The 17371-nt window shown below is 32.3% G+C and overlaps 2 protein-coding genes across 8 annotated transcripts in view; one reads left to right on the plus strand and one right to left on the minus strand.

Moving 5' to 3' along the window:
* The first annotated feature begins 3860 nt into the window (after window positions 1-3860).
* On the plus strand, window positions 3861-12280 carry LOC114932511 (UNC93-like protein). Of its 4 annotated transcripts, none has more exons than XM_029304746.2 (8): window positions 3861-3946; window positions 4931-5057; window positions 6715-7075; window positions 7924-8210; window positions 9345-9570; window positions 9699-9858; window positions 9994-10261; window positions 10627-12280. In XM_029304746.2, the coding sequence occupies exons 3-8, from the start codon at window positions 6816-6818 to the stop codon at window positions 10878-10880; spliced, it is 1455 nt and encodes a 484-aa protein (XP_029160579.1). In that variant the 5' UTR covers window positions 3861-3946; window positions 4931-5057; window positions 6715-6815; the 3' UTR covers window positions 10881-12280. The 4 variants fall into 4 exon arrangements, with proteins under 4 accessions (XP_029160579.1, XP_029160581.1, XP_029160580.1 ...); XM_029304748.2 differs by having other exon boundaries at window positions 6837-7075; XM_029304747.2 differs by lacking the exon at window positions 4931-5057.
* pdm3 (POU-domain protein pdm3) overlaps window positions 11087-17371 on the minus strand; it is a 134894-nt gene continuing 128609 nt past the window's right edge. For 3 of the 4 annotated variants that reach the window (XM_029304625.2, XM_029304627.2, XM_029304624.2), the window contains 2 exons: window positions 15211-15362; window positions 11087-15065 (listed from right to left, as the gene is read on the minus strand). In XM_029304625.2, the coding sequence (XP_029160458.1) occupies window positions 14941-15065; window positions 15211-15362 (277 nt within the window). In that variant the 3' untranslated portion in view covers window positions 11087-14940. The remainder of the gene's footprint in view (window positions 15066-15210; window positions 15363-17371) is intronic. The other variant, XM_029304626.2, reaches the window with a different exon arrangement.

Below are 17371 nucleotides of genomic sequence, written 5' to 3' on the forward strand. Positions count from 1 at the left end.
CAAAAGGTGAATTCTTCTCTTTTCTTAATTTATCCGCGTGCGTTTAACAAATCATAGGTCTAACTGAGCAAAGAATAATTGATATAAACTATACTCACACTATAGACGATTTAATACTGCGGCCAAGATGCATAGCGAGAGATTCATAAGATATATCTAAGATCAAAATATTTCACGTATTGTATATTTTACTTATGTGCAATGATACGTAATCACGAGTGCTTTCGGTGCATTCGATTAGAGCACGCGAGTAGAACACTAATATTAGGACAGCGCACCTTAAATCTCAGATAATTCCCGTTCAATTAACCAGCAAATAAAGTTGTTAGGGGTACTACGGGATTATTAGAATTTTTTAAATATTTAAATTATTCTAGAGGTATTGGGATCATTAATATATTTAAAAAACAAGAAATAAATATGCAAAATATTCATTATTTTACTTTAATTTATTTTTAAAAGAATTTTAATTATATTGAGACTATTCTTAGAAAAGATAAAAGAAATAATATTTTTAGAAAAATTTAAAACATTAAAATTCTTTAAATTTTAATTTTTAGAATTATTTCAAAATAAGTGTTTTAAAATTTGTCTATTTAAAAAAATTAATTAATTTGTCTAAAATATAATACAGTTCTATTGTGAGAAAGACTGTATACTTAAAAGAAAAAACCAATGACAAAGGACAAAAATTAGAATATTTGTATATCGAAAATTGGATTTAACGAAATATGGAAAGATGAAATTACGTACATAATTTTCTTTGCACTACTTTTATAAAATTATGTGGTACATAATTGTTTCTATACAAGCTCTTTAAAATATATAACGCAGCCGTGGTCTTTATTGTCTTTTCGTCGTTAACGAGTGTTACGGCCTCAGTGGAGTAAAACTCGCTATCGGACGCACAATTGCGGTTGATATGCAGCATATATGCATCCCATAAAATACATTGCAACATATATCTATTAGATATTCTCTTACCCTTATAATTGCAACGTCCTAACGTTGACATACTGAGAGTAATGAGTATCTTTAATGCAGAAATTATTTCATATTGGTCTATAAGAATATCTTATAATTTATTTATAACAACGACGTTTACGTACATATAAATAATTATTATTCTTTTTTATAAACACAGATATAAAATGTTTAAAAATTTATTCTGTCTCTTCTCTAATAACACGTTATGTGTGTGTATAATCTTATAGTAGTATATAATTTAACGTACAAATATTATACGAATATTACATTAAAATATACAAATATCATAGTATAAATAATTTTGATAAAAAAAAGTATTTTTTTATATGTGTATGTTATAATTCAGAATATTTTAATATTACAAGTAACAATATTATTTATAAATGCGAAATAAACAATATTATTTATATTGAAATTAATATCAAAAACATTTTATATTATAATTACTAACTCTCTTTAACAAAAAAAAACTTGTACAATAATAAGAAAAGTTTAATAAGTAATTTTTTATGATCAAACAAGACGAACAATTTTAAATCACTTTTTTATTTTAAATAAATACAATATTTAAAAAATCGAAAATATTGTAGCAAAATTAATTTTTGCTACAATATCGAAAGCGTAAAAATCGCGTTTATGATTTTGACGTAAACATGAAATGAAGTTGATAAAGTGCTTTCACGATTTCGGACAAGTCCACGGAACGCGATTCTCAAAGGAATATTATATTTACACGCCGTTCTTGCAAAGCTTCCACATTTTGACTGCACAAGATCCGTTATTCCAATTTCAATGTTCAGAATGCCAGACACTTCTGTCAAATATTCTGAAACAATTTTGGCAAAGACAATTTAGCGTAGCATAAATATGTACGACGGAATATTTATGACGCAACATACATAGGTTGCTCTTATATATAAACATTAATTACTGGTAATTGTCGCACAAATAATAACAGGGGCAGCATATAAACGCAATTATTGGTCAGTGTAATTTACAAAAGTAATAAATAATTAGAAAAGATTAATTATTCTGAGGGAATATATTTCTCTATATTTTCAGAAAGCTATATATATATATATATATTATATTCTCGACGTCAAACATATATATGTATATATACATATATATATAATTTACTTTTATTAATAATACACTAGAAATACTACAATTAAATATTTAATTATAATATTCGTATAATAATTATTCATAGTTCCAAATGATTGTTACAACGTAACAAAGATGTAAAGAGTATTAAGCGTTTGATGAGATTGTAAGTACGTAAAAAGCAGATTTTTCTTTGAACTCGATAGAATAATCCACAATTAATCCTGACGATTAATGAACACAGTTGGCAGAGATTCGTTAATCTTCCTCATCGCAAAGCTCTGCCCTAGTTTCGTATGTATTATATACTAAAACTTTATTGATCAAATACAATATCTTAGTCTTTTACAATATTTTTGCTTATGAATTTCAATATTTAAAAACGCATTTACTTAAAATGTCAATAATTTCATTAATCGAAAATTATGAAAATTGATGGAAAGCTATATAACCAGAGAATAGAATTGATGTCCACGGTATTCTGTCCGCGTCTGTTGCAGCGGCTCTGTCCTAATTAATTGCTATAATTTCTGCACGTCTCTCGTGCATGGTTTACAACTTGCATGTGATGATTGTTGTTTAGCCAGTCGATGTATCCATTTCTAATCAAAGCTATCATTAGAATATCATTTATTTCATACATTAGACTCAAGTTTACTAAATTATTTACTTCAATTAATTGCATGTCTATTAAATCTGACATATATGTATAGATCTAATTGATGCTCTCCTTTGATGTCAATGACCAAATATAATTGGAATATATAATTTTACAGCTATAATAAAACACATGAAATGGCTTTGATATATAAATACAAAATTTAGGTATAAAATGTGCTAATAAGAGTTAGATGTAGAAATTGGAGTAACAAACTTGTTTAACAAACTGTTTTAAAATCTTTATTATTTAATTTGAACGTTTTGATTCTTCCTTTGGATTATCTTTAACAAATTAACAAAAAAATTCGCGTGTCCTGATCCACATCTCTGTTTCACGTCCTTGATAAGTCCTTAAAGTGATCGAAAAGAACGCATGATTTTTTTTTGTTAATTGATTGATCTGCTGAAGATGGTCTAAAAGAAGTTCAACCGTTCAAATTCAAGAAGATTTGAAACAAGTTTGTTGCATTTAATTTTTGCGCCTGATTCTGTATCCATTTTCTATCTAAATTTTGTAATTTTAGATAATTTTTAATACGATATTTCGTATATAATTTATAGCACATAATTAATCGTGTCATTTCGCTTCGTTCAATTTTTATTTCTATTTCAACATCGTTTAAAGAATATTCGTAAATAATACGATTCGCTATTTGTAGGAATCTTTTCTAAGTAGAGATTCGTCTTCTTTGCTGTCGAGAAATGCTGTTTCGAGATTACCTAAAGCAATATAGTTTGCTTCACGCTATCGAATAGATTAACGAGGCCATAATTACCGCGGATAATGGGCGACAGTTAATGAAGGAGGATGAAGGCGATTAAATAAAGTTTAAGACTCTACGATTAAGATACGATGGCGATGGGAGGCGTGCACGCGCTTCGAACACGGACGTGCCATTTGATAAACGTCACGAATTATACTGGTAGTGAGGGATTCACTATCATATAATTACCTGAAGATGGTAGACGTGATTGGGGAAAAGCCGTTAACCATCTGAATCTTATTTGTTTGCTCATTCGCAGTATCTTGACAAGTAACGTTTATAGCTCTAGCGTTTTACCGCTCCGCGCGCTTAAACGAACGAATCTCAAGTGTGTCAGAACGAATCTCAAGTTGTCACATATATAAATCGATGATCAGGAAAAATTTGAACCTTGACTTCACGGAATTGGAAAATCTCAGTTGATATAGGTATGTAAGGATAAACCCTGTAGGATAAGTTTAGATATTACATAGGGGAAACGCGAAAGAAACGGTGCGTGAATTTTTATTTTAATAACTTTTTTTCATTTAAATAACTTTTTAAATAAGGTAACCATGTTTGCATGTGATTTTTATTATAAAAATAACATGTGTGCATTATTATAGAAATATAACACACTAAGAATCTCACCATTAGCGCTAAAGCTTTGTGCAAGCAAGTGACGAGTTTGCTGTAGATTAGACTCGATGGCGGCTTTCAATCAATATTTATTAATGATAGAGAGCTTAGCAAGAAAACCACATGAACTTTCTTGATTACATGATATAAGCTCAAATTGATTATTAAAGGTCAGATACGAGAGTTTAGTTCTCCATCTTTCGTTATCTTTAACGAATGATTGTTTTAAAAGATATAAAGTTTAAATGACAAAATTACAAATTTATAACAAAATGTTACTTTAAATTGTATTAATTTAATTAATGAGTTACGTTGTCTACTTTATTCGTAATAATATAAGAATTTTAGAAATTTTTTTATATGATTTATTAGTTTCGCTTAAGAAGAAAAATTATTCACATACATGCGCTGTACTGTAAATTCTTTTTGCATGTTATTCATAATTAGAAAGAAAAATTCATTATTTAATATATATTTATATATTAAATACGTATTATATATATGCATATAATAATATATAAAAAAATATATATACATTTTGTTATAAAAGTTTGCAGAAAGTATTTTTTACACGTGAAAGATCATATGTAAAAAATTTTTTCTAATTAGCTAATTTGATTGTGATGTAAATCTAATAATTAGTGTGCTTGAAAAGTTTGTTGGAAAGTCTGTTGAATAGAAATTATATTTGTTATAGTTTACATTATTTTAATAGAAGATACAATGCATACTAAATTACAATAATGACAATTGCTATGTAACTACCCAATATTTTTGCTTTATGTCATGCGTAGAATATTTCATCATTATCGTGCTGCCCGTAAGTCTCATCCAATAGAGTTACATAGTTGTGCGCGACGGTGACAGTAGAGTGAAAATGACAAGTGATGTGCCAGAGGCTAATTGAATTTCGCAATATAGGTATGAACGCATATGCAAGGTTGTCCTGATTTTCGCAGATTAGTACTCTTTGATACAGCGAATTTATTGCATAATTAATACACATAATATTGTTGATAATTGTGTAATCATCATTTAAATCCAGCAATATTTGCAACAATTGGAAATAATAAGATAATTACTGTTTAAATGATATGTCAAGAGAGAGAGTGGATTTTAAGCATTGTGTTAGTCTTATATGTAATTAGCACCTATACACGTAACTGGTGACGTTACGAATGACGTTCTAAAGAAAAATTCTTATGATTTTCCATTTAATTACAAGTTATGTTAATGACATAAATATCTATAACACATGCATTAATTTTCTTGTTCATTTAACAACACATTCCTTATTTTCATAATAATTGTCCAGTGCAAAGTACCGTGGTATTGAAGCTTTAAATATACAATCCATTTGAATACATTTAATTGTTTTAGCATCGACGGGCTATTCTGTAAATTATTTATCTTTTAACACATCTGATAACAAAATAAATAAATGAGATTAATTTAAAAATATAAAGTAAAAGGTATATATACCTTGTTTCTTTCATAGCCAATTGTACGCTTAATGCGCGCGGTCACGCACTAAATGCGCCTTCATTTACTTTTCTATAGATACATATATACATTTTCAATATTAATTGAATATACAAAAAATTAAACGAGTGTGCATACTAAGTGCGTTCAACCGAATTATTCGCTATTAAAAACCTCTAAACGAGAAACTGGCCCGAATATTCTCGTTTAAAATTAAATTCTTATATCCGTATATTTTGAGAAATTGTATTCGACAAATATTCGACAAATATTCGTACAAACAGCAGTCTTTCGTGCCTACGTTACAGATTTTCATCAAAGCCCATTTGCGCGATGTTACTCGACGTTTTGTCGATAAACTTGTTTTGCGTTACGTTATCGTGTGCATCTATTTGTATGTGACAGGATTTCAGTTCGATCGGCGCGTTATATATTCCAAACGACGTGCGCGATCGGAATGGAAATTGTATCAAGTGCGATTAAGGTGCGTGAAAGGAGCAAGGATACCCAATCCCAAGGACAGATTGCCTGTTAATGCTCTGACGATCGTGTATCTTACCGAATAGAAAATGGTTTTTGCATAATTCCGCTCGAATTAGGCATTTTGTTGACATATAAAACACTATCAAAAACATATCACAACTGACATTATAATATTTTAATGGCAATAAAGCAAGTAAAATATTCATATCTATATTTATAAAACAATGCTAATTCATCACAATTACGACATAATGCTACACATGCCGTTTCTACATTCACTGATTACCTTGAAATCGTTATTGGCTTTACGCAAATCACGGCTGATCATTATAGGAATAAATGTGAATATTCAGTTTCAGTTTTAATTTCCCAGTTCATAATCATTTACCGATATCTTTCAATGAAAATTGCGATTGAGATAACGAGGTCTATTAATTCAATCGATTTGAAATGTATATTGCAGATAAAAAAATATATATATATATTGAAGTTGAAATCTTGATAGCAAATCATAAAAAAATAAAACGAATATATTAAGATTTTTTACGAATAGACATAATAAAAATTAAGAGCGCGTATTATACATTATCTTTGTTTTTATGCTTCTCGAAAGACGATAATTTGCAATTTATCGGTTGGCGAAATCACGAAAGTATCGTACGCATTTTTGGAAGTGCTGTAGATACTATTAAATAATTGGGCATTAATTAAATTATGACGGTTGATGAAACCCAGGTGCCAAGACGATTCGTAAAAATGCCGACTCCGAATTTTGAGCCATCAGAACGATGGCGAATTATAAGGAATATTCTAGCGATCGGTTGCGCTTTTATGGTGAATTTTACTGCCTTTATGGGAGCCTCGAATTTACAGAGCTCTATCAATGCGAATCAATCGCTCGGTACATTTACTTTATCGGCAATTTACGGCAGTCTGCTCTTCAGCAACATTTTTCTACCCGCTCTCGTTATAAGGTAAGACACTTAGCTAATCTCATTTATATATTTTTCTTACATCTCTCTCTCTGTATTGTTTAATGCGATTTCGTATATCAAGTAAAAAAACGATATAATTTGACGAAATAACAGTTTGACATTTTTGATGCTGCGATAAATATTCCGCGTCTCAAACTAAAGGAGAGTTGTCTTCAAATCCGGTTCCTCTTACTCGTTATCGCGATAAAATAAATCAAGAATCCCGTTTTGATAAATATTATATGTCGGAAAAGAACCTTGGATCATAGACGATGACAGCTCAATATCTATAAGTGGGATACATAGAAGGGATTAATTTTGTACAGAATCCCACGCCACTAAACTTTATTATCCGTGGTCTTTACCTTGACCCAGAATTTTGTCGCACGCAACCGTGGGTTCCATCATTGATCAAGAATGAAATAAACTTGTATTTGCGTGAATAAAATTGGATACATTTTTCTAATCAAATCAACGTAACTTTAATATATCTGTTTATAATCCACTTTATTATTCATGATTGTCTTAAATACAGTCTGAAGATGTTATGTGATTATTTCATTGATTGAATAGAATTATAAAATTGTTTAAGATGATACTTAAGATAATCTCGAATATAAAAACGAACCACGAATATAAATCTTACTTCACTTTAACTATATTTTATTTGAAAAATAACCTAATTAATTAATATGAGTAAATAAGTAAATACCCAAACAACATCACGTCTAAAACGGAACATAAAACGTCTTAAAGACATTTTTTAATATGATGTCTAAAAGACATTTTAATGTCCCGATTTTAGACATTTTGTTTTTTGGATAGATTTATATAATTCTTTATTTTAGTTGGTTAGGATGCAAGTGGACGATGTGTGTTTCCATATTGACTTATATGCCTTTCATAGCTGCTCAATTTTATCCACAATTTTATACGATGATTCCCGCCGGATTATCGGTTGGATTAGGCGGAGGGCCACTTTGGTGCGCAAAATGTACATATTTAACTATAGCAGCCGAAGCCTACTCAACTGTCTCAGATATAGCTACAAATGTTCTTGTCACACGATTCTTCGGCCTCTTTTTCATGTTCTATCAAATGGCACAAGTGTGGGGAAATCTTATTTCTTCAGCAGGTGGGTTGTGTTATTGCGAATATATGCGGCATATGTGATGATCAACTTTATACCCCAGGGATTAAACGTGCCGAGAAAAATATTTGCATATAAATTAAACTTATCTTCGACTCAGACGATATTTTGCTTACAAATGTCAATTTTAATGACGTGGTGTGGTGTTGTAAGAATGAATTGATAGTCGCTGCAATAATGTACTTCATAATATATGTAAAACAGAAGCATTGTTGTTAGAAACACGAACTCGTCGTATAAATTTATTGCCGACAATATAAAATATTCAAAGACTCACGAGTATCTTGTAATTCAACTTATTGGTTACTTTAATTGTATTTTCGCGTATATAATGCGGTTATAAATATACTTGATTTCTCTGGTCACTTTATACAGAATAAAAAAAGTTATGATTATTGTATAGTAATTCTTCCAACATATTATATTTTCATAATTTGTTTATTAAGTAATGTAAAAAACTTGATGAGAGATCTCTTTCTAAGATAAGAATTATTTAAATTATAATTTTGAATTATAATTTAATAGAGTATTTAAATTATATTTAACTTAAATTAGAGCATTTAAATAATAATTTTGAATTATAATTTAATAGAGTATTTAAATTATATTTAACTTAAATTAGAGCATTTAAATTATAATTGCTTAATCTATTGTCTAAATTAAAACGCAATAATAAACAATCGTTAGCCAAAATCATGAATCAGAATGAAATAATGCAACAGCTTGCAATTTATGCGATTCTCGCGGAAGTGCATATGAATGCATCGCTGTTGAGCCATAAAAACGCGAACGCTGATGAAAATGAAATTAAGTGTTGCTGTTGATGTGATCAGAAGAATATAAACTAACGAGTTGAAGTTATATGTATACATTATAACAAGATATTGTTGTTTGAATATTCTAATGATTATATTTAAATTCTATTAGAATTGAAGAGTAAGTATGCTTACTCTATAAAACGACATAATATTTATAGCGTGTCTTATCCTACGTGTTATTATATATTTCATAATTTTTAACGCATTTACAAATTCGACAAATTTACCTTTTTTACAAGAAAATTTTATTATTATTAATAAAATCAATTAGTTTCATTTTTGCATATAACTTTTTTTACAGTTCTTTCTTATGGTATCGAAACAGTTACCAGAAATGTAACTCTGAATAGTAGTATTGTGGCAAAAAAATGCGGTGCAAATTTCTGTGGAGTATCTGGTATGGAAGAGGAAAATCCGAATCTGCAGCGACCTCCTGTAGAACGAATATATCTAATTTCTGGAATTTACTTAGGCTGTATGATATTAGCTTGTTTAATAATTGCATTTGGTGTTGATTCTTTATCCAGGTATATTCTGTGTTTATATTTTGCTCATCATCCATCTTCATCAAATATAGCAAAACATCGTATTTATATAACAAAATTTACAGGATATTACATAAGAGTTTCTTGACGCTGTAATTTATACTTTATAGATACGATAGAAGCAGAGCTCGTTCAGTGAAAGGAAAGTCTGGATTCAAGCTTCTGGCCGTGACATTAAAGTTGTTGAGAGAGAAGAACCAACTTTTAATATTGCCGATAATATTATTTATCGGAGCTGAGCAGGCATTTTTATTTGCCGATTACAATGCAGTTAGTAAACTACGAGAATAAAGAAACATTTAAAATAAAATTTCTGCTCACGCTAGAAATAAAAGAAAAATCTTTTTTCTAAAAAAAAAAGAAAAAAAAGAAAATAATAAATAACGGTTTATATATTTATTACAGTCATTCGTTTCTTGCGCTTGGGGAATTAGCAACATCGGTTACGTGATGATATGTTTTGGTGTCACAAACGCTATAGCCGCACTCGCCACGGGATCTATTGTGAAATTGACCGGAAGAAAGCCTGTAATGTTCTTCGCTTTTTGTTTGCACTTGAGTCTCTTAATTTTTATATTACGATGGAAACCAACGCCAGAACAGGGCATTATCTTTTTCTTGGTGTCAGGTATATGGGGTGTGTGCGATTCAATCTGGCTGGTACAAGTTAACGGTGAGCGAGATGAATAAATTGCAATACAATATAAATGCCTCTTGATAAAATTTTGTGTTATTGCAGAATAGTTTTATATACTTAATATTAATGTATTATATATATTGTTGATAATTTCGAAATTGTTGTGTGATAATTAAATCGCATTTTCTAATTTAGTTGCTGCGTGTAAGTTTGTACCAACAGATGAACATTTCGTTCTCATCTGATGATACTGTACCAACAAGTAGTACACAGTCGAGTTTTATATAGATATTTCTATAAATTTTTCTTTAAAAAATGTTCTGTTAGTGAATATATTAATAATAGAGTTTAGTTATTAATTAATTTAGATAAAAAGACTGATTTTGGAAATTAACTTTCAGCCTTAAGCGGTATATTATTTCCTGGTCAAGAAGAAGCAGCTTTCTCCAATTTCCGCCTGTGGGAGTCCACTGGTTCAGTGATAACATATGTGTATAGCCCATATCTGTGTACCTTTACGAAACTATATCTCTTAATCGGAATATTGTGCGCTGGAATGGTCGGTTATGGCATTATCGAGTGGTCAAGTAAAGTAGATAGAGCTTCTGTTTCTGATGACAAGCCTGATTTTGAATTGGTTAATAGAGTTGATTAATAAATTTAGTTGATATAAAATTGATTAACACAGAGATTAAACGATAAAATATAAAAGCAATTTTAGCGTAGAGCAGGTATCTTTGTTTTCAGTCAATGACATTGTAGGAGATTTCTTGAAATTATTATTTTTTGATATATTATCATTAAAGTATCAAAATAGGAAAATTATAACGATATATATTTAAGGGAAAACTTAAAAAAAAATACGATTGAAATATTTTTTATTTATGACTTGTTTTTAATATTGATTTTTTATCAATAATAAGGTATAAGAAATAACTTGTAAAATCTACTACGTACCTGAAATTATATTAGAATAAGAAAAAAAGAATATTATTGTGAACTAAAACTGTGTTAAGGAGAAAAAATTCTACGTCTTTAAACAGTTATAGCTTAGAAATGCTTTTTCTCATTTCTCACAGTTATAGCTCAGATATGTTATATGCACATATGTTACAAAAATCGTGTACTTGTGACACTCGTCTGAAGTTATTTGTCTAAAACTCAAACGAAATTTTAATCGCGAAAAGCAATAGGTGCGACTTTTTATTATTTGTACCACAATATATGTTTTTATTTTATTTTTGTGGACACCTACTAAATTTTACACAGGTATTCGCTTAACAGCTAAGATTCTTGTCCTTCATTTAAATACGTAATTTAATGTTACATCGTGTGTGCCTAGGTGCTAACATTCAAGCTAGAGCTACGGCTGCTTAGTTTAATTGTATACTTATGTGCTTAATTGCCGACTGTGTGCTTATTTCGTTGCCAAAATCAATTGATTCCCGCCTTCAACGAAGACGGCTTACCGAGCTGCGTGATTTTCTTTCCATAGTAAGGTCGATCGATGTTCTCCGACAGTGGCAATGTCGAATCAATTGATCGGCGAGTCGTATTTTAGCATCGTTAAATTGCTGATTGTATCATGATTATTAGCTTAACTTTGCGTTCATCATATTTACAATTCAAATGTTCTGCAGTTCAGTTATATACTTTATAAAACGTAGTAGGAACTTTGGTTTCGCTGGGCAATGTTTCAGGAGCAGTTTCCTCATTGATTCGTGATTTTTTTTTTATTTTATTTTATAACTCGACATGGCTTTTTTCAGGAATGTTTATTTTTTTCTTTATTACTCGGTTATGTGACGTAGGGCTATCCGTTTTTATATTTTGTCTATTTTTTGAGTTTACGAAAATCATCACCAGATAAGACGAGCAAAAATTCAGCTGGAAACTGCTATAAAACATTTGCCCGTGGATCTATCTTCCTTAGAAATATGACATTCACGAATACAATTCACATGTTTTTTTGTAATACTCATGTTTATATTTTCATATGGATCTATTCGAATATTTCAATTTCACGAAGAAAATACACATGATTCTTAAACTGTTTTCGCGTTTTTATTTTTTATCACTACGGCGCGTCTTTTTTGACGCTCTGCTCTTTTTCACCTTTCTCTTTCTCTCTCGCTTTCTTCCCCTTTCATTCTTTCTCTTTCTCTCTTTCTCTTATAACAAAATTTAATAACCGGAATATTTCTGTACAAACATTTTCGCTTTTTTATCAAAACGGATAACATACACATCCCACCCCTGTAATAAAAATTTTGAATTTTGAGTTTTATTTCGTCGTACATCTTTCCGAACCCCCCACACTCGTGCCTTCTCCTTTCTCATTCTCTCTTTTACTCGTATAATACAATATTTTAGGAACAGATCACTTTGCTCATCTCAGGCTCTTAAAAGTAAAACCTTAAAATATGTTTTATTTTTAGAAATTTATTATTTTTTTAACCATGTAAATTTTCTTTGCTTGAATTCAGCTATTTTATAGCTATGATATAATAAAAGTTAATTATAATATTACAATGTGTATCGTAAATATGTACAGGCTACCCCCTTGCGCCCCTAGCTACGCATCATGTTAAAGATTTCACGATATTATCGTAGCGAATAGCCCATTATATAAAGAGGATGAAGTACATTTTATGCACAATCTTACCCATTAAATGTACTTGTCTGCTAAATATTAAGAAAACCATATCTTTATGGGCATCATTTAAATATCATTTTACGCGGAAATACGACTGCGGGTTGTCGATCGCTTGTTGCTAAATGACTGCGTCACAACATAATGCGTTCGTATGTAGCGACGCATGCAAATCAATCGTCTAATATAGTTATTATTATGCGTGAGGCGATTTTACATGGCCATGTTTATTTAGGTATTTATTTATTTATGATTATGATTTTTTCTTTGTTGAAAGGGACACAGTAATAATGCATCAATAATTCTTCGATTTCGAAATTACGCATCTGTAATATTTGTCGCAATATATATATATATATATATATATATATATATATATATATATAAAATAATCTACACTCGCGAACAAATATATACGAATATTACTTGACCGCCTTCCAACTTTTCCTTCTGTCGCGCGACGCTGTATTAAATACGCTTTACAAAAATCAAGATAGAAATATGAAATAACGCGCGCAGAAGCGTTTTCTCGTAATCGAAGAATTATATCGTTCGTCGAATATCCCGCAGATCGGAATCGAGCTCTAGTAAAATCGAAGTTTTCCGAGCTTCATCGTTATTCAGCGAATAAGCGGATCGCGCATATATGTATAGGAACGAAGGATGCGTGCTCGTTTAACACGTATACGTCTTATATGGCAGATTATTACGGACTAGTTTTGCAGAAACTCGAATCTCGTCTGTCCCCCTAAACCGTCTCTCTTTTCCTACAGGACTAACAAATACAGCTTCAGGAGCGGCGTGTGGTATATAATCGTTTAATAGCATACTTTCAAAGACGTTATTGCGTTATTTAGTCACTAAAGGAATTTCATTGATTTTTCTAGATACACGTGTAATTTACAGATCTCGCGCGCATTAAAAACTTTTCACCGAAATTATAACATGTAGAAATATTATCATTGCTCGTTTTAATTGTGTATGTATATAAGGGATTTGATATATTATATAATCAATAGAGAGAGAAAGAGAGAGGTGATGAGATTTGATATTTTTATTATTTAATAAGCGATATTTTTATTTACCCAACTCAACGAGCGACAACGATATTTCAAGACCGGAATGTAATTAATTTCCTCGGTTCGGTACATAAATTCAGTTACAGTTCTTATTGCGCGCAAAAGATTTACCACCCATCGAGTGTTTCGATTTTGAGTGCATTCTCGATTGTTACGCCATTTGATTATGTATCGATTGCACGTAGAGATGTTAAAACGTTCGCCGCTTCATTCTCGTAAATAACCGTTTTGAAGGTATAATTAAATTTTTATTAATTATTATCTCTGTGCGACGACTTACATACCTTTCCGCCCGGTTTTGGTGGATTATATTTCGCGAGAAACGTACGCGTGTGTCCCGACGTGTCACACTCAAGCAATTAATTGATTAAGACGTATTGGAAGCAGTTTCTCTATCGTTGCTCGATAAATTTTTTCATCGTAATTTTGATCGTCAGAAGAATCTACGTTCGTCGGTTCGTTGATGCTTACCAATTGCCAATAACCCGTTCGTTCGAAACACGAAACTGGATCAGTGTGTGTTCTCTGCTAGATATATATCTATGAAAATTGGAAGCGCGCGACGGATTGGTACCAAATGAGAGACAACGATTTTAGATTATCAGTTTTCGATATTCGACTCATGTATACATCACATATTCGTAGATTAAAGCTATTTACATATAGATGTCGTATACACCTGCGATCACAATATTCGAAGGACCTCGCCTCGATCTAGAACGATCTTTCCGTGTGTCGGATTTTCGAAATTTCATAACTGCGGTATTTCTTCTGCGGGTTTATATATATGAATACCTTTTTCCTTTGCTGTTCCGTAATGAATCACAGAAAAGTCGTTCTCTCACGCGCGATTCAATTTATTTATATATTACTAGAAGAAACGCGAGATTTGAAAAAGTTCACGGAACGTGTTCCTCATCGCTCGCTTCAGCTTGAAGCTTGTCTCAAATGTTGCTCGGTTGATCGGTAGATGTAGTCCTTCCCTATACGACGCCCTTCGACATCATCCTCACCGTGTTCTTCAAAGCTTGCCTCTTATTGCAGAACCAGATTCTTATCACCTCCCTATCGTATCCTAGTCGATGCGCTAGAGTCGTGATTTCATTACCTGTAAAGGACAAGAATCGAAACTTTCAATGCGTTCAAGTATATAAGATGGGTTTGAAACAGAATTTCGCGACAAGAAAAAGTTTCTTTTTAATACGAAAAAATTTAATAATAGTAGAGATAAATGAAGAATGTGCGAAACTAACCGGTGGGATGAGTGTTTCTGTCAAAGTGTGCGTTCAGCAGTTCCAAAGCTTGAGGGGTGAAGGAGGTCCGTCGTTTTCGCTTCTTGCTCGGTTCTACCCCGATGAAGTCCGTCAGATGATTAACGCCGCTCTTGTACCTGGAATCAGATGCACTACTCTTGCTCAAATTCGGAAGATTGCATCGTCGACATTGCTACATGTTAACGTTATCATTTATGATTAATTTTGCGTTTCCCGTTTTGCGATTATATTATATATGTATACATATATATATATATATATATAGTCGCGAAATAGGATCCTGTGTTTAAAGGTCTGAGTTAATCACCACGTTTTTACAATAATTAATTACATGCATCTATACATTGAGTTCAGCATTGCTCCTGCGGTTTGTTGAAATATTGTTATAAGTAAATCAAATGTGAAAAACATAATTCTGTTTACCATTTTGCATACTCGTAATTACATTAACGCGAAACAGGATACTGATTAAAAAAAAACAAAAAAAGAAATCGCCAACGTCATGATATTCGAACATGTTCGGTCGCAAATATCCCGTCCAGTATTGGATTTTTCTCCTGGTGTAACAGCTCGGTTGATTCACGAGCCGAACTTAGTCCATGTATCGCGAAACAGACCTTGCGACGGTCGGTGTCGACACGAATAAAATTAGCAATCGAAGAGAGTCGCGGCGTTTTTCAAACTTCAATTTCTATTTTATTCATTGTACAATGAGCTCATTAAATCTCGGATAGTTTCTGCGTTCAAATCGATATATAGTATATATATTCGCGTTATTTCTCAATTATTTTCTGATGGTTAATTAAAATGGTTAATTAAACTAATGTACGTTATCTTTTAATGATTTTATAATAATTATTGAATTTATCATTATATAATCTGCCGTTGCGAAATTCGTTGTTATACTTCTCACGATATATTACTCCAGTTGCGAACAAATAAGTTGAAAGAAATTTATAAATTTCCGATCTCGAGAGTCTTGGATCGAGAATATGCAAACTTTTTTGGCGTCGTGCGACCGGTCGACGTAATTTCATTCGACGAATAGTATTATCGGGTACAGCGCGACATGGAAAAAGCTCGCGGTCGCGACAGTAAACAGGAGAACTTCCGTTGGGACTCCCGGGTGAGCGATGAGAAGCGGTTCGGGACGGAGGCTGCGGGAACAAAGAGAGACAAAATGAGAGAGGGAGAGAAAGAGAGAGAGAGAGCTCGACGTGCTGATACGGTCATAGGTACGGTTGCAGTACCCCGGCTCAAAATTTATGTTTTTAATTTAACTCCGAATGACCAACTGTCGACTCGAAAAAAAGTACACGGCGAGACATTAGCATCGCGCGGTAATATTTCGTCGAATTCGCGAAAACAATATGCTAATGGAGAAGTCGGTGTGAGAGCGCGAAGAACCGACGCGACCGACGAACCGATTCGACGGGGTTGGGATGTTACATCGTTGGTATGCGACTGTATATACCGATGAATGCAATGGAGAGAAACGCCGAGTGCAAGAAGAGGGAGAGGAGAAAGACGAAGAAAGAGATGAAAATAAATGAGTTAATACGTAAAAGACGCGAAGAAGGAGAGAGAAAGAAAGGCTGCGAAGGGAAGCTGCGGGTAAACTTCTGCGTGGGTGTACAAAGTATTGTTACATATATATATAGGTGTAAGAGAGGAATATATAATCTCCGAGGAGAGGTTTAGACGAACGATGAGAGAAGGAAGGAAGAAGACGAGAACAGAGGGAAGGTGGTAGAAGCTGCGAGTGTGAAAGGAATGACAGAGAGAAAGAGAGAGAGAGAGAAAGGAAGGGAACGTCGCGTTGCGCTGCCGCGGATAAGAGCGAGGTGACGGCGGTAAGGGAGTGGGGTAGAGGGACGCAGGGGAAGAGGTACATCAGAAACCTGATTTTAATTAGTCCACAGTTTAATTACTCGGCAGATAAATCGTGCACGTGCACCGCATAAACTAGCCGCTTTCATTTTTCCCGGACGCGGCCGGCGCACGGTCGACGCTTAGTTCTACGCCGTGCGAATGCAGGATGGGTCATTGTTGTTGCCGGTTTTCCCCGTGAAAAGAGAAACGATGCGTACAGCCGTCGCGTCGCCACTTCCGTCATCGAATCATTCGATTATACCGCGCT

This window comes from Nylanderia fulva, unplaced genomic scaffold (assembly GCF_048542155.1).
Source record: "Nylanderia fulva isolate GAGA-0341 unplaced genomic scaffold, ASM4854215v1 Scaffold13, whole genome shotgun sequence".
In the NCBI taxonomy this organism is placed as follows: Eukaryota; Metazoa; Arthropoda; class Insecta; order Hymenoptera; family Formicidae; genus Nylanderia; species Nylanderia fulva.

Excerpts from the sequence above, each read along its gene's own strand:
- LOC114932511 (XM_029304746.2), top strand. The coding sequence starts at position 6,816 with ATGACGGTTGATGAAACCCAGGTGCCAAGACGATTCGTAAAAATGCCG. Across the intron at positions 7,076-7,923 it reads CTACCCGCTCTCGTTATAAG|TTGGTTAGGATGCAAGTGGA; the intron begins GTAAGACACTTA and ends TCTTTATTTTAG. Across the intron at positions 9,571-9,698 it reads GGTGTTGATTCTTTATCCAG|ATACGATAGAAGCAGAGCTC; the intron begins GTATATTCTGTG and ends TATACTTTATAG.